Source organism: Drosophila takahashii, chromosome 3L, assembly GCF_030179915.1.
Source record: "Drosophila takahashii strain IR98-3 E-12201 chromosome 3L, DtakHiC1v2, whole genome shotgun sequence".
Classification (NCBI taxonomy): domain Eukaryota; kingdom Metazoa; phylum Arthropoda; class Insecta; order Diptera; family Drosophilidae; genus Drosophila; species Drosophila takahashii.
In genome coordinates, this window is record NC_091680.1 from 14,618,310 (window position 1) to 14,640,764 (window position 22,455).

General features: G+C 39.0%; 1 protein-coding gene and 1 long non-coding RNA gene across 7 annotated transcripts in view; one reads left to right on the forward strand and one right to left on the reverse strand.

Moving 5' to 3' along the window:
- The window catches only part of LOC108066555 (uncharacterized), a 76,770-nt gene that overhangs the window by 27,989 nt on the left and 26,326 nt on the right, over window positions 1–22,455 (reverse strand). For 2 of the 4 annotated variants that reach the window (XM_070215593.1, XM_017155120.2), the window contains exons 2-3: window positions 21,361–21,383; window positions 7,605–8,097 (exon numbers count right to left, since the gene is read on the reverse strand). In XM_070215593.1, the coding sequence (XP_070071694.1) occupies window positions 7,605–7,992 (388 nt within the window). In that variant the 5' untranslated portion in view covers window positions 7,993–8,097; window positions 21,361–21,383. Of the gene's footprint in view, window positions 1–6,760; window positions 6,977–7,604; window positions 8,192–21,360; window positions 21,384–22,455 lie in introns of those variants that run through there. The other 2 variants (XM_070215592.1, XM_070215594.1) reach the window with 2 other exon arrangements.
- On the forward strand, window positions 5,557–7,611 carry LOC138913124 (uncharacterized). 3 transcript variants are annotated; one of them, XR_011418736.1, is made up of 3 exons: window positions 5,557–5,920; window positions 6,067–6,663; window positions 7,393–7,611. It is a non-coding gene; the product is annotated as an uncharacterized lncRNA (long non-coding RNA). The 3 variants fall into 3 exon arrangements; XR_011418735.1 differs by lacking the exon at window positions 7,393–7,611 and adding an exon at window positions 6,975–7,114; XR_011418734.1 differs by lacking the exon at window positions 7,393–7,611 and adding an exon at window positions 6,970–7,109.

A 22,455-nucleotide genomic window follows, 5' to 3' on the forward strand; every position in this document is an offset into this window, starting at 1 on the left:
AGTTTTCCCAGTTGCCACCAAAAAACTTTGGCACTCGAATGACAAATGGAACCGCATGGAAAATGGAGAAGGGAGAACCCAAGGAGGAATGCGGCCATTCCCAGGAAACGGATGTAAAGCGAGGGGCGTGGGCGTGTCAGAGTACATATTTTACAATATTTATTGCTTAGGCGAAAACTTTTTGCCAAGTTGAATTTTAATTAGTTTTGTATATTTGCCTCTTTGCAATTCCACGAAAACTTTGCGGCAAATATAAATCTTGCCAGGGTTTTTGTGTGTTCTTGTGAGCCGCGAACTTTCTAGTCAAAGTCAATTAGGCCCTAAACTTTAGCCCAAAAGAAAGAAAACATTTGGTTATGATGATTGAACCAAAATAAACAAATTCAAATTTGTGATTTAATGAAGCGTAAGTCAAATTTTGAATTTACCCAGAAACGACGACACATAAATGCCTCATATCTCCGCGAAGATATGTTAATTGGTGCAGAAAGTTGTGTTTTTATTGTCTGAAATATTTTTTATGCGCCCCCAGAGCTTATAAAAAGTGTGATGTTTTATTTATGAGCCAACAAGAATATTCTTTATTTTTGGATTGCCATTTGGGAAATGCATAAAACACGCCCACTCTATCGGGGCAAATGGAAAATGCTAGTTCCTCTAGCTGATTATTTATACGGCGCATTAGGTTAATCCCATAAATATATGCTCAAAAAGTCTTTTAATAGTTTTCGAAAGGGTCTGAGGTGTGGTGACTTTGCTAGTATTTTATGGTTTTTATATGAGATTGAAGGATCAATTTATGCAACCAAAAGATTATTTTTCCCCCATTTCGATAAAAACTATCTCAAGAATGTTCAACGTCGTCGTCGTAACAAGTACAAACGTTTTACTGTCTATCATATCTCCGTGGGTAAAAAACGAGAACTGTTGACACAACTCCGTAAATAATAAAACGAAAGTCAACCTTAAATGCTACAGTAAAAGACAATTAAACAAACAAGGGGCAAATCGTAAAAAATGTAGAAAACGAGACGAAAAGAGAGACATTTAACTGTTTTTCGTTGATTCATATCGCTTGCCTATGCAAATGCAAAATGTAACCGAGCGAATGGGACGTGCACTTTAAAAAATGTTTTTTTCAAAATCTTAGAAAGAAATATTCAGATGCCTAACCATTTATAAGAAAATAAAATAAAAGTAAATTTAAAAATCAAGAAGATGCTTTCGAAATGCAAATATTTTTTTCAAGTGTGGATTGATATCATTGCACGATCACTATATAAGACTACGGGTCCGACCCAAAAAAAGTCAACAGTTACATGGCTCTTATCTGCGCCACGAATCGGCTAATCAAAATTTAAACAGTAGAACAGGCAACGTTCCCTCATAAAAACGGGACAACTTGGGCTTATTTCTGAGGGCTGACCAGGTAGGCTGTCGTAAAAACATATTTGAAATTAGTTAAACATTAGGTGTTACAGTAAACACTGGGTTGGGGGGACAGGAGCGGCGGTTGTCGTTGCTGTCGTTGTCAGTTAATAAAAATTTTATGATCTTTGACCTGGTGAGGTTTTGTTTTTTTCTATTCTTTAATGAATAGACCAGGCCACACTCCCACCTGCTTGTCCCGCAAAACCGGACCACATTTTATTGTAATTTATAACCTATTTGAACGCCAGCCTCGCTGATCTCTTTGTCCCGGCTTTAATGGCCCGAGTTTACCTACATTTTAATTTAATTTGCGCCAAGTTGAATGGCAGTTGGGGGTCACTAGTCAGAGGCTCTAAGTGGAGAGTTTAGCCATCCATCTGAGCGGGCTAATGGTTGGATGAATGGCTCCCATTAAAGCGGGAAGCTAATTAAATTGCCTCTTGGCGAAATGCTGATTGAATTTCACCCGAATCTCGCCGTCGGCGGGAAAATGTTGTAAGTGCATCTTTAAGCGGGCAGTAAATAAATTTGCTGGTTTTTGGGCACCCCCCATCTTGTCAATCACACTGACCTCTTCAGCTCAACAACTGGATCTCCCCCGAGAGCCACAAAAACACAAATTTTCCCCGAAAATTCCACCCAAGCGGGTGAAAATTTAATGCTGACTGACGCACATAATTATCCGCGCATGGATTTTCAATTAGGCGAAATTTATGTGCATTTCTCGAATGCTCACGGCTCATTAGTAAATTAGATTTTCAGTCCCTAAAAATACACCAGACAGAATTTGTCGCCTCGGTGCGAAATTTCGAAAGTTGCTCATTTAGTTTAGCTTTTGTTTTATTTGTTTTTCATCCTCCACCCCTCTGCTAATGAGCTGTGTGTTCTTGTGGGGGAGAAGTGTAAAAAAAATTGATTTTTAATTTTTTTTCATCGCCAGCAAATAGAGTGTGCTCTTCCCCCTTTGAAAGTGTTTATGTTTCGGCGCTGGAAAACTGAGGCTACAGTTTCCTTTGATGTTGTCGCCAGAGAGCGAAACAATGTTTGTCTGACGTTTTGCGAGATGGGTCTTTGATCTTGAAAGACGGAGTCGGATATCGTTTAACCAATAACTAGTACACAGAAAAAAATGCTAGTTTTTTTAACTAGAAACTCAGTTTTAAAGTTATTATTTTAATAACTCATTTATCTATTGAAATCCATAAGAAATAAAAGAAATATTTTAAGTTTGAAATGCGGATTAATTTATTTCCATTGAAAAATTAAAAATATTTTTCTGGTACTTGAAACTTTGCCTTTAATTATTGCCAAAAAAATTATAAAAAAATTGCATCCTATCCTCGAATACCACAAATATTTTCACTGTAACAAAACGCCGCAGACGGAGTCCCGAGAATAATGGCTCCAAATTAAACCCATAAATTGTAATTAAAAAGTGAAAACTATTTTAATCAGCATTTCAGCAATTCTATTAGTTCTGCGCCCGCATTTTTTGAGTTCTGAATGCAGTGTGTGTGGTCCAGCACGTTTCTCGGGGCTGCGATCTCATTTTTCTGCCCGGGGACTCCGATTCTTCCCCCTACGCAAGTCTCGCCCTAATTGATTAAAAAAGGAACAAAAGCGGAGCAAAAGCGAGCAAGGGAGCAAGTCCAACGACGACGCCACAATAAAAATGCAAAATGTAAACAAAGTTAAAAATATTATGGAAAAAAATCCCACACACAACAGACCAGTACCATCATAATCTTTCTGATGCACTGGCAGTAATAATAATTTTTCGATCTCTTTCCGAGCGTTTCTTGTTTATCTTTTTAAAACATTTTTGCATGGCTGTTTGGGGCAGGAGGAAGCCACAAAAAAGGAAAAAATCTAGGAGGAAACTCCGACAACAAGCGAAGCAGAAATTATGGAAAATTCCATGAAAATAGCAAATAAGTTTTCTCACTTCCATTCAGCTCCTCGGGGTCTCTGTGTGTGTTATGTTTATTTTTTATGGCTTCAGGCCACAGTGCGTTCGCTGCAACAATTATACGACTCAGAGCACACAGAAGGAACCACGAGGTAGTACATCAAAAAAAGTGGAAAGAACAAATAAAAAAACACTACAAAAATTCACTCATTTCCGCTTACAGTTGGAATATCTCAGAGAACATGCCGAAAAAAAGGAATCACGTCTCTTGCGGTTTTGCATAAATTTCATAATCTCCAGATTAGTCATGTATTTGGCCAAAAGCCTGGCGTTAACGAGCAGTGGGGCAAATGGTCAGTGAACACAGTCGAAGCGGAAAATGTTGGATTTTTCATTTGATGATGGTGGAAGAAGATGGATTAGCATTTAAATGGGAACTTTGCTGATAGATTACTATAAAACTATTCAAATAAGCTTTGAATAATGAGAATTAAAAACTCAATTAATAAACATGGCATTTTTTTTTGTGCAGAGGTAAAATAAATATCTGCATGTTGCATTCAAAGAATCCTACTACAAATTTAAATTAAATAAAAATATTAAATTGAATAAAAATATTTGAATAAAGATCAATTATTTTATTTATTTATATATATAAAACTAACTTACAGTGTAAAACTATGAGCTAACTGAGAAGGATTTAAGAGCACTAGGAACTAAGGCTTTCGGCTCGAATGAAGGTCATATTTATATTAAAGTTTACAATTTTTTAATATTTTTTATAATTGTTAAATTAAATATTTTCATATTTCAAATTATAACAACCATAATGTGTATTTATTAAGTGTATATATTCATTTATTATTGGTTTTTCTAATTAAATACAAAAGAAGAAAATGTACTAATCATTTTATTAGCCAAATAGAAATGTGGACTTTCATCACATTCAAGAACCTGTTAAAGTTGTAAGCTGCTTACTCCCCACTCCAAGTCTCATCGCATCATATGTTTTACTAATCCTGTTATTGTAGGGAAATAACTTTTCGAATTGCGTTGAGCTAGCATAAATCTGGCAATAAATGTTTTCGTCTATGGTCCTTCAATATTTATGGTTTGAGCCCAAAGGACAAAGGTTCTAATGGACCAGAATGAGATGGCGAGAACTCCAGAATTCGTTTCATTTCGTTTCGTTGCCATGTAATGCTTTATGCGACCAAAGTCAGCAACTTAAATTTATTTATTTGAATTTATTTCACCACCACAATAAAAATATCAAAATAGGCGGAAGGAGCCATCGACTCCAACAGCTGCTGTTTTTGTTGGACGGACCTGGCCGTCGTCTCTCATTGTACCCCTGATGTTGTTGATATCGTTGTTATTGCTATAAAACATTTATTCAACAGCCGCACAAAGTCAAACACGAGTCCTTTTTTGGGTTTCGTTTGGTTTGACTTTGGCTTTGGCTTCGGTCTGAGACCTTTCATTTTTATTATTGTGCCACAAATTGCTGTAAATATTTGCAGAATATAGAATTGTTACCCTTTATGCTTTTTTTTTCTTCTTTTCGTTATTTTTATGGGTGCGACGGGAGGCATAAAGTGGGGCATAAATTATACAAAATATGTTGTTGAAATAATCAAGCGGTTAACTTAATCTGCCATAAAGCAAAAACATGTGAGTCTAGAATGACTAAACGAGTGGCTTAAGTTAAGCAGAAGTGCCATAAAAATGGGGATTTCCCATTATTAAAATGGTTCAATGAATCGAATTTTCTAGCCATAAATGGAAAATCAGCAGGGTGTTAAACTAAACGGTTTCCGGATTTTTTCAAAGATTTATTTACTCATTTTACCGGATCCTTCTTTAATTTGAAAAGAAAAGACCTATGTAGGCACTCTAAAAATATTTATCTTTGCTCACCCTAACGAGCTCCATTTTCAGGCAGCCAACTCGACTCCTAATAAAGACATTTAGGCGGGTCGAAACTTTTTGCTTTGCTTTTGTTTTCTGCCTCGGAACTTTGTTAGAATAATTCCCAGAAATACCTCGGCACCCACCAACTAAATGTGTCGCCTGGGATTGCCTTTACCTTTACCTTTCCGCGGCCGTTGTCGAATTTCGCATGCCATTTGATTAATTGCCATGCAAATTATGGTGTAAATATAATAACATTTTATTCAGCTGTCAATTCTGCGGCAGAGAACCGAAACAGCCGCAGAAACAAAGCAAAGTCCCCAGACATGGGCACGACATGCAAAAACTCAATTTAGAGACCCGACGAGATGAAGCGAAGTGAATGGCATTCGCTGCAGTCCAGGCACGACTTTTGCGCTTTTTTCTGGGAGTTTTTATGGTGTAGCGTACCGTCATAGCCGATATGACTGGACCTCTAAAACCGAAACGAACCGCAGCAAACACCTAAGCACAAAATTAAGACATTAGTCAAATTTTTTTCCTGCGAGCGGCTCTTCTCAGAGCGGGCTTAATCCCTTCGCCAAAAAAATCTGAAAAATACAAATAAAATATTTGCCAAAGGCTGCCGCAGGTATTTCCATGGAAATGGTGGTGTCCCACGTCCAGGTGAGTGTTGCAAATTAGTTGACACGTCGTTTGGGGCCACAGGAAATCCCAGACATTCGGCGCGACAAACAGTCGCCCGGTCGGCATGAATAAAGTCATTTATATATACCGAAGTATACTGAAAAGCTGAAATGTTTCGCCACTAGCTCTCCATTCCGGCTCTATAATTAGCCTAATAACGCAAGGCACCCATCGCAGCCTGCGTTTCGGAGTTCGGACCCCGGCTCAGTGGAGTTTTACTATGTATAATGACTTCAATTTGCCCTGAAAGCGATTCCTGGAAATCAAATACGGCAAACGGCTAAATGCCATGCCATATCCCAACCCACAGTGCGGATTGTGTTCTAGAGATGCGCTCGTGATTTATTGGATTTTATCCAATATTTATTTGAATATACTATAATCTTGTAGAAGTTAATTAGTATATATAATTTAAGTTTTTAAGAGTGGAAAATTGTAAAGATAAAATAATTGGCATTCTGGAATCCCAAGTAAATTTAATACATTCAATGTATATCATCTAAGTAGGTATAACTATGAAGTTCCTTATTTTGACAGGACGATATGACCTCAGTGATTTTTGTTTGACACTAAATTCCCAAATTTTAAAATCAAAATTCAGAAAGGATGAATTATTTCCTAAATAATAATTTCTCTCACGCGACCACCTCTTTCATAAACGTATGGACAGCGGTCATTTGGCATTCGCTTTGTGCCATTACGAGTATTATTTGGGTTATGGGGTGAGTTCTAACAGGTTTTCCACCGTAGGGCGAAATTTGCATTTAACGTAAATGAAAGCTGGATTTTAATTTGGAGTTGGCGGTGTTTCTAATTTACCTGTGCATTTCCTCGAATTTCCGTTGGTCGATCGACTTGTAGCTCACCCTTCGACTTGCTTCATTTGTTCTCAGATAAATTAAAGAGCTCTATCCCATCTGCGGCTGCAAACGCCCATTGCTTCATATTTTCATAAACTTTTCCGCGTCTAAGCCGCCGTCTTTCCCTCTCCTTTTTAACCGTTTTCCCGCCTGATTCCCTTTTACAAGCGCAGAGACAAATTACTGGCGATGTGCCGGGGCGATAGTGCTGGTGGATCCCCGGGATCGCGGGCTCGAAACTTTGGCGAAACAACGCCTAAACCAAAAGCTGCCACAAAGAGTTATGTGTGCAAATTAAATTTGCAAACGCAAGTGCACACAGAGAAAAACAGGAAAAACAAATACTTCAAATTAATTTACTTAGTTACTTTTACTTATAAAAATAATTTTCTTTATATTCATTACAACAAGTCATGTTTATAAGTTATTCAATTTTACTTTTTTAAGACTCATTATATTTTTTAATTGTAAGAATTGGGGAAATGAAATTTTTAATTTTAGAAAATAAAATATTACAAGATTAAAGTATTTTAACCTAGCTTTTATTAAATGGTTATTATTTTATTTGTATGTTACATTTTTTTTGTTAAGTGCAAAAGGCGCCGAAGGAGGAGTCTCTCCATCTCGCTTGCCGAAAAGCAATCGAGCCACGCACGCCCAACATCAGTTTGATAAATTGATATCAGCGATCGATGCACGGCCGCCAGATTATTGTCTTGGCAAGGAGTTTTAATTGAAAAACGACAGGAGCAGAGGGACCCTTTACGGAGCAGGAGGAGGACTATACTATACTATGTACTCACCTATGGAACCATCCAGGGAGTAGGCATTCCGCTGCCATGCCCACGTGCAGAGATCACAGGTGGTCAGGCCGTCGGCGGCGACGCTTTCATCCAGGAAGGGCGGGCGGGGCGGCGGCGGCACAAAGTGTCCGTTCCACAGTCCATTTTCGCTGGCATCGAAGGCCAGCGGTGAATCGAAGGTGTCCACCTCAATGGCATTGGCCCACCAGTCGTCGTCCTCTAGCGGATTGTAGCCTACGCTCGTGGGAGTGGTGCCAACTGCATCCGAGTCCTGAGGTCCTGGCACCTGACTCTCCATCCGGCGATCCACTCCGGCGAGGGAGTCCAGCCGCGAGTTGGGGAACACGGAGCGCAGCGTACTGCTGGCATCCTGGTAAATGTCCACCATTTTCTACCTTCGGGCGGACCTCAGTCGGTGGGCTCCGGCCACATCGATCTGGATCTGGATGATCGGGACCTGGACCTGAATCGCTTCTTGTGTGAGTAGTCGACTCTGCAATAAAGTAAATAAACCTGTTAACTAGTTGCCTAAGCCATTTGTAAATAAAATAAAGTCCGACAAAATAATTCATAAATATTGGCAAATGTTGTCAAATTTGGTGACCAAAACTAGTCAGCAACCTGAGCTGGTTACTAGATACAGTAAAGTATCGAGAAAAGGTTTGGGCTTTGCATTAGTTTCAATATATTATAAACATTAACTATTTTATTTACAATATTTTATTTAATTTTTAAATATCAAATCAACTATCAAATAACACAATTATATTAAGTTTTTTGTAAAATTTTTTATAACAATTTAATTGTCAGTGTGCTTTAATCTTTAATAAAAAACGTATTACTATATTTTGAAAGTTGTTTTTCCCCGAAACTATGGAATTCCCATTGCTGGTGCTTGGCTATCCTTATTATTTTATTTGTGCAAACCCACCTCATTACTATGCACACCCCCAAACGTCCACCCCAATTAATAATTCCACAATAAAGACTTAATGCAGCTGACCAACACAGAAGAGGCGTGGCCATTGAGGCAGAGTTTCCATGGGTGGTAGACAGGTTTTTCCACCTGGGCTACCGAAAACTATTTCCCCCTCCGTCTGACACACATTAATCAGCTTAAGAAAACTGCCGGTTGACACTAATGAAGTTTCCTAACAAGATTAAAAATTGCTGATAAATAAAAAAATGCCAGAAATAAATCAGCATTAAAGGTGAGCTTGTGAAAAAAAATCCACAAGTATTTGTAGTTCAATGGGTCAGCGGTGTGTGTAGGCACGTTGAAAGTGAAACTCCAGACAAATGTGCTAATCAAAGAGTCGGCCAACGGCCCACAGATCATCGTAACCAAAATTATATCTTTTCGCCGTGATTTATAAGCCAGCAATTACAAGCTCAGCTCACTGATCGCCCATTATCCGGCCTTAATAATGCAAAAAAATAACAAAAATACATACCCGAAAAACTTCGAGAGATATAAATACCATTCAGACAATGGAAGTTTGAAAGAAAATAGTGAATAAATAAAAAACGCCGAAATCATTTATCATAATCATTGTGATTGATTCGTTGGGAAAATAAAATATCACAAGTGAATAACAAAAATTTTTATATCGTTTCAAAAGGCCGACCGATTTGACCACTTCGACCGCCCCACAGTTGCGCTCATCAGGCGTATAAACGCTTTTGGTTGTTGCCCACAATTGTTGTTGTTGGATCACGTCTTTAGCTCACGTTTTGCTCCATTGAATCACTCACTCAGCTGCGTTACCTTTTGGCCAAAAAACAAAACAAAACAAAAATCTAAAAAATTGTTTTCATTTGGTGACTGACCGGGTAGCAATTGAACTGCCCCCGCTGCTCGATCCGCATCGAATCGGCGGGGCCATCGGGGGTTATATCGCAAATATGGCCATATACTTATAATATATTTTCTAAGTTCCCGTTGCGGTCGGTCGCCTTGTTTGCAACTTTCGAATATTATCAATCATGCAGACATTTTTACGCCCGATTCGCTGTCAGGCGACCTTAAAGCAATTTGATTGTTTTTTACTTAATGGCGGAATTGTGTTCCAGATGGTTTCGGCTCTAAAATTAGAAACATCAAAGCAAACGGTTTTCGAGAACTCTCGAAAAAGAAAAACAAAGAACAAGGAACTCTTAGGAAAAATAAAATGTTTACTTAGAGTCCCTGGAGTTTTGGTATTTTAAGCCTAGGGTTTTGAATTAAAAAGAATTTCATAAAGATCTTTAGATTGCTTATAAGGAGCTTACTTTCTCCCTTGAGGAAATAAGATACTGAAACTTACCCGAAAAGTAATTAAACATTATCTCTTCTTAACGATCTTCAATTTCATATTTAAAAAACTCTTTTTAATACTCTCTTGATTGAGTTGTCTCTTGGTTTATAAATAGCTATTTTTCAAAATTATTTTTATCTTCCTGAACAACCGTTTCTTCTTGATTTTGGCCACCTTCCATATTAATCACACCGCATGAGTTGCTTTCAGCAGACAATGGAGCCATGTGCCATCATCTTGGGGCCATCTAAGCGACCTGCGACGCTAAGTGCAATAAAAAAGATTTTTTCTGGGTTTCGTGTATGTTTTTTTAGTGTCTTTTTTTTTGGCAAGTAAGTCGGTTGACCAAGTTTTCACTTTTTTTGCGGGTTGGCACAGACTTGAACACGCGTTGTGCGTTAGTCAAGTGGCTTAATTTATATTTATGAAACACACATACACTGGCGAACTTGTGGAAGAGTTATGACTCTGACCCACACTCAACTCAGACTGGAACTTGGACTGGGGCCATATAATAACAATTTAGGCTTGTTCCCCGTCTCCGTTCGCAATTTTTCACATTAATTACAAATTACAGATTTATTAGGTATGAGAGTCGCAGTCCCAGACGCCACGCCCTTTTCGTCGCGACCCCTTTCCTTGCTGGGTATTATTTTTACCGAACCAGTCAACATGCAGGTTACATGCTTCCTTGGACCTGTCGGCGAATAAAATTCCAGACTAGTCACATGTTACAACTCTTGACCAACTAAGCAATGTGCACTCTGAGAAATTAAATCGAATAAGATCGATAAGATCTGTTATTAAAAACCTAAATCTTTGACACCATATTTCATATACCTATATCATTGGATGCATTTAAAACTATGGAATATATTTATTGATTTTTTAAAAAATGTTTTATAGTTTCATATACAAAAAAAGGTAAGTAAGTGAATAAATGATTTAAAAACCAAAATGTACCAATTAGGATTAAGCATTTTTGATTTTTCTCTCTGCACACACAGAACTTGGCTAAAATATTAATGAGTGTTGTAATTTGTTGCATTGTAATAAATTAATTTTGTGCGCCGCGGCACTCGTGAGAGTTGCGTCGAGTGGCGGGATTGGGTTTTGGATGGGGATCGGGAGCGGGAGCAGCCATTTGCATACGAGAGCAAACCACTTGGAACTCGCCGACCCACCTAAGCCAACTTAGCTAAGCCAACTCAGCCGGCCGGCATCCGCGGCTGCACCTCTGGGCTCTCGGCTCTTGGCCCTCCAAACTCTTGGCTCTCAACTCTCGGCTATATGGGCTCTTGGCTCTTGGCGTTGCCCACCACACGCTACACAGAAGTGCATGAGTAGACACTTGAAACGTACTTGGCACTAGACTGATTATAGTCAATTCGTTGAATTGGACCACCAAGTGGCGGCGGCGGTCCGTTCATTCCCTCGAATCCGAGATCCCAGCTCGAAGTCATCATCAGCAGCTGAGCCGAAGACCAGACTTGGGACCAAAGCCAGATCCACTGAGCCCAGCGAAGCCAAGCGACCAGTCACCGTCTTCGCAAATGCTGTCTTGGCCAGTTGCACCGGCATTAATACTGAGTTCCACAAGATGCACAGTGGTTTTGCCGTGGGAAGTGCACATAAATGACTGAGAAGAGGATCTTTAACTGAGTAATAACATAGGTGGCTTGAAAATGAGAGAACTTGAGAACTTTCTAATCTATCTAATAGATAGTATCTATGCTAAATATTAAAAAATAAAAAATATTTTGAAATCTAGTTCAGACCTTGATAAAGGAATTCCTGAACCCCTATCATGTTTAACACAAATAATAAGTATCCGCATACATTTTTCCTGGTAGAGATATAGTTCACTGAATTTACGTTTTTGCATATTGGTAAGCTCAAGGAACTATTATTTCTCATACTTATTAGTTTTTGGTATTATTTATTGGAGTCCATTACTACAAATATTTTTTTAAAATTTTTGGATGAAAAATAAATTAATTTTTTTTAAATGACTTAACAAAAAATCCACACTTAATTCCAAATCAAATAAAAATATTAGTTAGATCATTGGTTCTCTAACGATTTTCAAAATTGCCACATTTGCCATTTTTCTTAGTTATTCTGAGACTGATATCTGAAGACTAATATATTTAGCCATTTCCCTGTAACCACTGTGATTGTTTCTGGAGCGACAATCCAAACTTGAATGGCGCGTGATTGTGAGGTGAGTGAGGCGTCTTCCTCCGGTGGTTCCCCACTCTCTCACACACACTCTTGCAGACTTGAACCCATTACAACAACCACTTCAAAGATGGCCACAAGAGTAGCATCTTATTTTGCGTTGCCTTCGTCTTCGATGGCGGGCCGTTGATTTTACCCTAGAAGGGGATTTCCAGGAGGGGGAGAGATCAGTAAGGGGGGATCTATCTGGAGGAGCTGGAATGAAGCCACATAATGAAAAGAGTGTGTGAAGAATTTTAAATTCAAAATTGCATGAAAAGTCGTGAGTCGCAAATAGCTTGTTGCTCGATTCTGTTGGCCACAAACAGCCACAAACAGCCACACAACAGACAGATATCCTACTCATCACTTGAGAAAATGAAAAAACAATCATAAACAGCAGGCAGCAGGCAGCAAACTCCGCCAACAATGCTTCGAGTGTGTACAGAGTAAAATCCACTCGAGAGAAATAATAAAAGCGCCTAGCAGACAATCGTTTTTTCTCTTGGATTTTTTACCTGTTTGCCATTTGTTTGTTGTTGTTTGGGATTTTGTTTTTGCTTTCTTTCTGCACTACACCTGTTTTTTTCCTAGGCGAAAAAGGGCGCGGGTGGATCACTCCTCAAGTCGAGTCGGGACTTAATAAAGTTATTATAATTTAAGCGTTTTGATTATGCGCCTTGGCAGTGTTTAAAATACCAATGCAACGGCGCCTTCGGGCCACTTTTATGTTTTTTTTTGTTTCGTTTGTGTGGTTTTAGCCATTTTGTTGCCTGCCTGTGTGAGTGTGTGGGGGTAATCTTTGTGATTGGTTGCGATTTGCCTTTAATTTTGTTTGCTGGTAAGTGTTGCATGCACGACGATGTTGCCGCTGCTGCTCATGTTGCAAGTTGCATGCATCCCGTTGGCAAAATGTGCAGCCATGTTAACTTGCAGCTTTCCGCGTGGTAAATCCATTTCCCCGCCTGCTGCTTGACTGACTGACTCACTGATTGAATGACTGACTGAGAGACCGACTGACTGTGTGTGTTGTCGAGTGTTTCCTTGCGGGGGTGCCTACGACTTTCAGGTCTCTATTAGAGCGGCAGATTGGTTGTGCAAAAAAAATAAATAAAAACTGGAATCACAGTTGAGTTGATTTCCTACATGCACACCACACATAAGCTCCATTGCGCTTGCATAAGGCATCTGGAAATTAATTGCTTGTGTCATGTACGGAGATTCTTAACAACAATTGCTGATTAGAGATTTATCTGCCAGATGAAATCGAGGAGTTGGAAATGAAGTCATTAAATGGAAGATGTATCATACAAATTAGCTGAGGATGAAGCATGGAGCATGGAAAAGGTGGGTTTTGCCTTTCATTATTTTGACTTCCTCTTACTCTGTGATTTATCATCAAAAATCATTATTTAAAAAAAATATTAAATGATATTTTTTGTTTTTAAAGATTTATTTCTTTATTTAATTTACCACGAAAAATCAATAAAAATTTTTATTGATTTTTAGTCTTATGGTTTTCCTTACCAACATTTAATTTCTTCATTTAACCGATAAATCTAACTGTTCACTTCCACTTCACCAAGTAATATTTACTACCCATAAACCCCTCTTTGAAAATTCGCCACACTTTCATCCTCATAACTCAAGCTCTCACCTTCACCCCAAACGAACCTCATTCTCTTTCATCACAAAAGGCACACTTTCCACGCCACTACCGACCGACAAAAGGAAAACGAAATGAAAATACTCAAAAGGTGACAATTACTTTCAATTTTCCGCCAACTTTCAAGCATACCCAAAGCGCCGGCATGTAGAGAAATAAGTTGGCAAAAAAAGTAATAATAAAATGTTCATCTCTCACTCTCCTTGGGCGATGTGATGCAAAAAAGCCGGCTTCATCTGCATCAGCTACAGCTACAGTTTCACCGGGGTAAAAGCGAACAAAACGAAAGAAATCTGTGAAGAATAGCGAAAATATTTTGCCACAGTCACAATTTCCTGAACTCTTGCCCTTTATGTCGAGCATTTTGTGCCGCTGGCAGCACACTCCAAACTCCACACGATTGCATGAGGAGAGGACCTGCCTGCAATTCGAAATGCTGCAGCAGCAGCAACCGCAGCAACTGCAACAGCAACAGCAACATCGGCAGCCAGAAAGTGCAACTTGATCGGGCGAGTGCACTGAGCCAGTCGATGATCGTCCCGCTTCGATTTGTATCGCTTTGCATTGCCTCAATCTCTCAATCCCTGACCCCTCCTCTTACACTGGAAAAAATTGTGACAATAATAAATGTGTTTTTAATTATGTGTAATTTTCTCTCTGAATACAAAACCATTGCTAAAATTTATTTAAGTTGTCATGGTAATTACTCGAATATTATTTTAACATTTTTTATTTTGGTTCCCAATTAAAAAGAGATAAAATAATGTTGGTTAATATTAAAAAGTATCAAAAATATTGTTTGTGGTGGTTAGAAAATGTATAAAATTTTATTTGACCAACAGTTCGTTAGAATATTCTTTTTTTCCTGTGCACTTCATTCTTCTCGCTTTCATTCTGCACTGATTTTATTCAGTTGGTCCGTGCCGCGTGCCCCATAGATTTTCTTGTGATTTGAGGTCCAGGCGGCCTCGATCTGCACTGGCTGGCCGGGAGTATCGAATATTTCATAATAAGTGGGACTGCGAATTTAAGACCTGAACCTGAGTCTTGGCGACGCGACCTACAGCAGACCAACTTTCTGAGCCCGCTGGCCATTAAAAGCGAAAGTCGTAAAAAACAGTCGGTTTATGCCCTCTGCTCATATGCAAAATCAACACAATTTCCAAACGCCAAGCCGGGCTGCTCAATTTTATTTACTCACAGCCATTTGAAACAATGGCCGGGCATTTGAAACGCTCACTCAGACCCATAAAACACAAAACCCAATGCTCGTTGAAGACCAGCTAAAAAATTTTTTATAGCATCTTCCAATCACGCGAAAGGAATTACGTTGAAAATACGCTGAAATGTTTATGACGGACGGATGAATGTGCCAGATCCAAATCGCATGGACAGTTTCGCTTTGGCCTATGCCAAATCAAGTTTCTACGTATTTATACTTATAATCTTTTAGAAAAAAGTTACCAAATTGCCAGCGAAACAAAGAAGATAACTTGGCTTTTTATTGGCCAGGCTTTTATGCCCCCCATTTAGTGATGGTCTTTATGAGCCCTGTTGATTGCCAATGAAATCATGCCAAGTTTGGAATCTTGTCTCATGAATCGAATGGCAGATGATTTAGGCTTGGATTTTGATGATGTATGTTTCACATAATGAACTGGCGATTTAACATCAAAATTAGTCAAGAATTAGATCGTATCTGAAGCAGATCTTTCTTGTTCTATAAATTAAAATAAAATCCAATTTAATGTGAGGAAAAATAATTCGTATTTCTATTGAAAGAAATATAAACTAATGTAAATGATTTAAATGTAAATTCTTTATAATTTAAGGCTGCTAGAAAAAGATAAAATCGCGTAGGCTAAATCATAAAACGTATAACTTTTATGTTCTATAAAAAATCACTTTAAACTAACAAAAGGCATTTAATCTGTAAATAAATGCAAATATATTTAAGGGCTTTCTGCGCCATCGTCAAAGTCATAAACACACCCTAAGAAGCATCTTCATTGAATAAATATGTAAATATTTCATAAGCTGATTGAATACAGAATTTATAGCTATCTCTGTTAGTTTTTCGGGGCATTCCACGCCAACGGAGCTTCCTGTTCGAAACTGAGGGAAAACTTTTACTGCCGGTAACAATGTTGCAAAGTTGTTAAGTTCCACGTTAGGAACAAGCGCATTACATACATTCCAATTGTCCCCGACAAAATCGTGCCCGGCCATCTAATCGCGAATGGGAAACAATATCTATGCTAATCTAGCTACAAGATCATTGACAATAAAATGGGTTTCCCTCCCTCGAAGAAAAAATTGGGAACAAGAACCTGTAGTCGAAACTACAAGCCGCAACACATAATGAGCCGTAATGAGCAATGATCGCCACACAATTAGCCAAATTTCGATGTTGTTGCTGTTGCCCATTGCATTCTGGCAAGTTTATTTTTTTGGGGACAAATTAAAACTAAATAAAAAACAAACAGGGGGAAGCTGAAAAAAATACACGAAATTAAACAAACATTGAGGATTTATATGGCCCGGCACTTGGCGAGGTTTCTTCGTACTTGGAAATTGCCGGAAAATTACAAGAAAATCGTGCAAATCTTGTTTGCTCTCCGAGAGAGCGAAAAAAAAGTACACCGAAAAAGAAATATTTAATTTGATTATTTTTAGACTTTAGCTTATCTCAGTATGGTAGAAAAAATCAATTTTATGAAGTAAAACATATTTTAGCAAAATAAAACTTTGTCTGCTTTTCCCACATATTACATTTAATTTGTTATCGTGTAGAAAATAAAAGTTGGTATCGGTGGACTTTCCAACAAATTTAAACGTTACATGCGAGTAGATTTCAACGCGATCCGATCATCGATTGCTCGTGCACCCACACAGATACTCACGACCACACTCAAAAGGCCGCGGGGCATGATGCAATGCAACTCCTTTTGCCCTCAGGTGCCGCTTTTCACTTTCCGCCTCAATCGGCAATTGGCCAAACAAAGTCAGTCAAGTCAGTCATTTTTAGTGACTCGACTACGGGCTTTTGTTGATTTCAACGATTGGCGTACCGAAAATAACTGCAACTGTCATTTTCTATTCGCGAATTTTCTGCTGGCGACCTGCTGGGCTTGCCTTCTTCTGGCTGCAGTTTCCAAAAAAAAGGAAAAAGAAAAAACCATACGAAATGGCCAAAAAAATAAATACATTTTTCGCTGCCTGTCGAGAGGCGAAATGTCAATTTGGCGTTGTTTACTTTTTGGCCAGAAAAAAACCTTTAATTTCGGTTTTAGACTTTTGAGTTGCATTCGTTGCGCCTTCAATTGCCGCAATTTAGCTGGAAACACCCCCTTAACCCATGGCAATCCAACAACCCCACACCAAAATCCGCTTAAGGCGCGCCATTGAGTGTTAATTAAGCATTTATTCAGCATCGGGTGTCAAAGTTGGCTCTAAAGAGCCGAAAATTAATGCCAGTTTGTGTCGATTTTCCTTTGTTATCAATTGAAAATTTATATTCGATTTCGATTTCATTCTCTGCCCGTTTTCGATTTCGGCCATAAAGTTAAAGTCCAAGGCGCAACTTCATCGATCATTGTCTGTGGCATTGTCAAAAAAGCATACACAAATAAAATGCCAGAGGCCCGAAAAAGGTTGATATGCCTTCCTTGATGACTTGAGAGACAGCTCTCGACTTAGATGAATCATTTCCCGCCTCACTCCCCTATCCAACCGGCCAGTCCAAAATCACAAGCATTTTTAATTGGTCAATAAAAAGCGGCACGTCGGCTATAATAACAGAGGAAATGCCAGAATTACCGCATTTAATTTGCATATTTTCGAAATTTGACAGTTAAATGTGGCTTATTGGTGTGTAAAATTTCAAATTAAAGTCAAATCAGCGCGAACCTGAATGGAAATGTTGTTCAAATTACTTAATAAGTTTTTGGTTGAACTATTTATGCTGCTGATTTGAATTTTTTTAAGGGCTTACAGTTTAAAATGTTGAAGGCAAGGATTGTTAAGCAAATGGAGAAAAAATTTTAGACTGCCTAGAATGCATAACAATTTTAGATAAATTTGTATAAACAAATACAATTTAATAACTTCTTTGCATATTTTAGCAATTTTAAAAACTAATTTGCTTATAAAAAAATTTAATTATTTTTAGTGGTTTGATAAACAAAATATTAATTTCAATATTTGAATTACTATGTAACCTGATAATTACTTTAAAAAAGAATTCCTTTTTTTAAAGCTTGCAACATAAACATCATGTCTTTAATTCATGATGAATAAATGATCTTTGAATGAAGTTATATATTTTTTATAGCTTGTGAAATATAAATTATAATTAATTAATTATTAATTAAACTGTCCTTTAATATCTTTAAATTTTCCGTTCATCGATTCAAAATAATTAGCTAAGCCCACTTCAACTTTCGCATAAAAATATTCAAGTGTTAATTGAACTTTGGCCAGCCCGTCGCCTCTCAATCGCTGGCTTAAAGTGCGCTAACCTTAATCGGTGTAGGAAGTGCAACGGTAAACATTATCAAGTAGCGCCTAGGTGGGCGGTGGGTCGGCTCCAAAAGGGGTGGTACTGAGGGGGTGGGGCTGCGTGAGCTAGGAGACCGCGACGTCGACAAGCTGATAAGCATCGCCCAGTACAATGGGGCACACTCTTCTAGCCGGCTGCTTCTGCCTCTGCTTCCTACTCCTGAATGTTGCTGCTGTTGCTGTTGCTGCTGCAGTTGCTGCTGCAGTTGCTGCTGCTGCTGCAGTCAATGTGCCAGTTAGGCAGTCAACTATGCGTGTCTCTGTGTGTGCAACCTGCAACACTTTCAAACAACTTTATCAAGCCAGAATCTCAACTGACTGACTGACTGAATGACTGACTGAATGACTGACGTGGTCTTGATTGAAATGCGACGAGCGCGTCGACAAGCCGAGTGAGTGGGTGGGTGGGCAGTCGGGAAATAGAAAATGGAAAATGTTAAATGGGTGGTTGGAAAGCCCGCTCCCAGGTCGGTGCGTATGTATTAATTAGTGTCAAGTGTTGTCGCTTTGAGTTACGCGCCCAGGGGAACTGAACAGCCAACGTCAGCGATAACACAAAGCGATAGTAACAGCCACTTGTTTGCCCAGCAGCTCCTCGGGATCTCCCCCGATACCGTACCCCTTTCCTATACCATATAATCGATGATGACACGTTTCGGCTTTTGCCCATGCGCAAGAGCCTCCTGGAACTGCCATTGCAGCTGGCTGGCAAAATTGCAGATTGCCGACCAGCGAGTATGTGCGAGTGTGCAAATTTATAAACACTCTCCTCTGGATACTGTAATATTTTTTGCGCATCCAATTACATTTATGTGCTCGTAAACTAAAAATTCTGCACAGCTTGCAAACCGGGTTGCCTCACAATAATAATTATAAGCCCAAGAGGTTGGCTACCCTAGATCATCATCATATGTGTGTGCTGTTGTTGGGCCTGTGGGAGCGGCCGTTTAGTGGAGTGGGTCTGTCATGGGCTATATTTTATACTCTTCCTGATTTATGAGGGGGGAAATACATATACCTAGTAAAAATCCTAAATGGAACCGCTTCCGGAGCTGCTAGGGAAAACTAATCTGAAATTAATTTCCTTTGAGAACCCAAGGGAAAGGGCTGTAAAAGTCGAAGCTTCCAGCGGAGATTGGGAAACCCTTAAATATCCTGCGATTTATGGAGGCATATATACTTTGCTCCCATTTTAATTTTTATTTATTGTGTAGTAAAAAATCTATTGAGATTTATTATCTGTGCCTTTCGAAAAGCATTTAAGCGATTGTAGATCATAATAAATATCAGGCTTTTATAATCTATTTTATTTTATTTTATTTTAAAATGTTCTTTTTTTTTAAATATTTAACTTCACAAAAATATATAAAAAAGCGAGTTATGTTTTATCCCAGTTAACTGTATATCCTACATTATTTCAGAGTCCAAACCATTAAGATGTAACTTTTAATATGGCAGACGAAGAGTATGACTGACATTTTAATAAACACCTGCAGGTGAACCAAATCATAGATCACATCATGTTTAACGACCAGGCTTCGGGAAATATGCCATGAAGTATTAACACCCGAGTTGGACTGGAAAAATGATTGCTGAAGTTTTGATGATTACCCGCAGAAATCCTTTCCGAAGAATCAATTAAACATTATGTTTTCTCTAACCCCAAGATCGAGAGTCGTAAAAATCGGCAAGCATTACAACTGAAGCCTAAAATCACGTGGGCTTTGGCCGAAAAAATCTTGGCCACTTTCTTTTCAAGTTTGGAGGGAAATCTCATTGGAACCCCTGGCAGACAGCCCACATACGACTGCAAAGCTCTTAAACTAGAACTACGCCCCGAAACACCGAACAGCAAACACCAAACAACAAACAACCAAACACCAGAAAACAACATTAACCGCAATGGATATTGCCGGCGAGGCATTGATTGGTTTTTCATTTTCGCTGCCCCCAAAATGGTGAAGAGCTTACACACCGATGGATATATATATTACCATTGCAGGTTGTTGTGCGGCGGTGTGAAAATTGTTTTGGCCCCGGGGCCTTCAGAAGAGAGATACAGAATTATGTGGCACTTTCATATGGCCATAACGAAGCATGTGAGTGCCAAAGCCAATTGCAGTTGGTGTTTTTTTATATTTTATTTTCTAGTTCACGAGTCGGGGAGCGATTTCAAGGCTGAAACTGCCACCGGTCAGGCCAAGTGGCAATTAAAATTCTTTCGCTTTTAATACCCGATATATCCGAGGCATGAAATTAAAACATGTTTTCTCAATCTTGGTTAATGAATTTCCATGCTTTCTGGCCCGCACCCTTTAAATACTGTTTTAGGGCCAACAGTTGTCGGTTTAATAATCAATTATGTTTTGTACGTGTTGTCATTGACCTTCAATCTGGTCCACAAGATCTCTACGGATACATCCACACCCAGCAAGCAGCCCTAATAGATCAGGCAATTACCCGATTTTAAAGCCTCTTAGCTTCTTTTATTTCCCATCTATTTATGAAATTATAATTTGATATTTCAACATAGTTGTCAATCACAGCTGTCGCCGTTGTTGTGCTTATTGTTGTTTCTCCAACAACGTTTTTTGTTGGGCGTGGCAGGGGCACAGGTATCGGGTCTCTTTTGTTGGCGTTATTAATTTGATCGTTAGGTTTTCTTGTCTGCCGGCTGCCGTTTGACACGATGATGGGCCTCCCTCAGCTTTAAACACACTTCAACATCATTTGGACAGCCAACAGCCCCCGTATTTTGCTGGGGCCTTTTGTTGTAGTAGGAATATAAAAAAAAAAGCGGACGGAAAAAAATACTTTGTACGGCCCACGCACTTGTCATAATAGATTCGTTTATAATTTTATTTGCTTTGGACTTATATTTTTTTTACTATTCCATACATTTTTTATGCAGGTTGATTTCGGCTGGGCTTGCCACACAGGCATTAATCGTAAGCCGCTTTTGTGCCCATGAACAGATTTAAATGCTAAATGCGGTGGTGAGGGCTTTACGTACCTCATAAATCCATGGGCAGGTTTCTGAAATAGGAAAATAAAATACATCACATTAATTTAATATTTATTGCGGAAAATGGAATTGCATTTGCGTTTCGAGGGAAGTAAAGTCAGCTTATGCAATTTATTGCAGTTTTGATAATGTCATTCATGTAAGATATTTAATTTCGGAAAAGGTGTTTTTTCTATTTTTAGCAATAAACTTTATGGACAATTTTTAAAATAAATAAGAGGTACTAAACCATTTAAAGGATGTAGATAAATAACAAATTGACATATTGAAATGAAAATAATAAATCTTTTGATTTACTAATAAATTTCTTGCCAAAACCTTTTTACATACCAGCAAATATTTTGCAATTTTGTTCATATTTTCCAATGCGTAAACGTTTGCACAACAATTTCCACGCACAACTGTACCCCTAAACAGAATTTGCACATGCATCAAAGAAGTGCATGCCAAAAGTGTTGCCTACTTCAGGGCGTTCAAGCACCATCCTATCGTCAACGTCATGAGGAACATTCTAATGAACATATACAAAAATCTCAAGTGCCAGACGCGACGATGACGCGACGCTTTTGCCACCTAGCCACGCCTCCAGCTGCCCTACGCCCCTATGATTTTTTTCACATTTTTTGCGTATCGCCCCAAGGGAATGTGTCTGAGTTTGAGTCTGTCTGTCTAGCCATTGCGAAGATTGCGTTTAAATGCAGGCATTGTTGTCGTTTCGGGTCCCCGTTCCTACGGCCTGCAGTCTCCAAAGGCTCAAGACAATTGAGTCTGAGAGCGTAATTTGCAACTGCCTGAGACGGCGAAGGAGTTGGAACTGGAGATTGCAGGGCCCGGGCCACCGAATCCCGACTTTGGCCAGGATACGGTGCAGACACAAGTGCAGCCAGCGAGCGCCTAATGAGTGAGGGGATCGGGGAGGAGCTGTCGTAACTCCATCCCAACCTCCCAACTTCCCACCTTCAGCCCGCGGGTCTGTGACATGTTGGCTGGGCCGTGTGCCTGTTGTTTTTGCCCGGTTGCATTTTGCATCCAAGCGGCGGCTGCAGGCGAATGCACCGAAAAAGCGACACAGCCACACGGCTC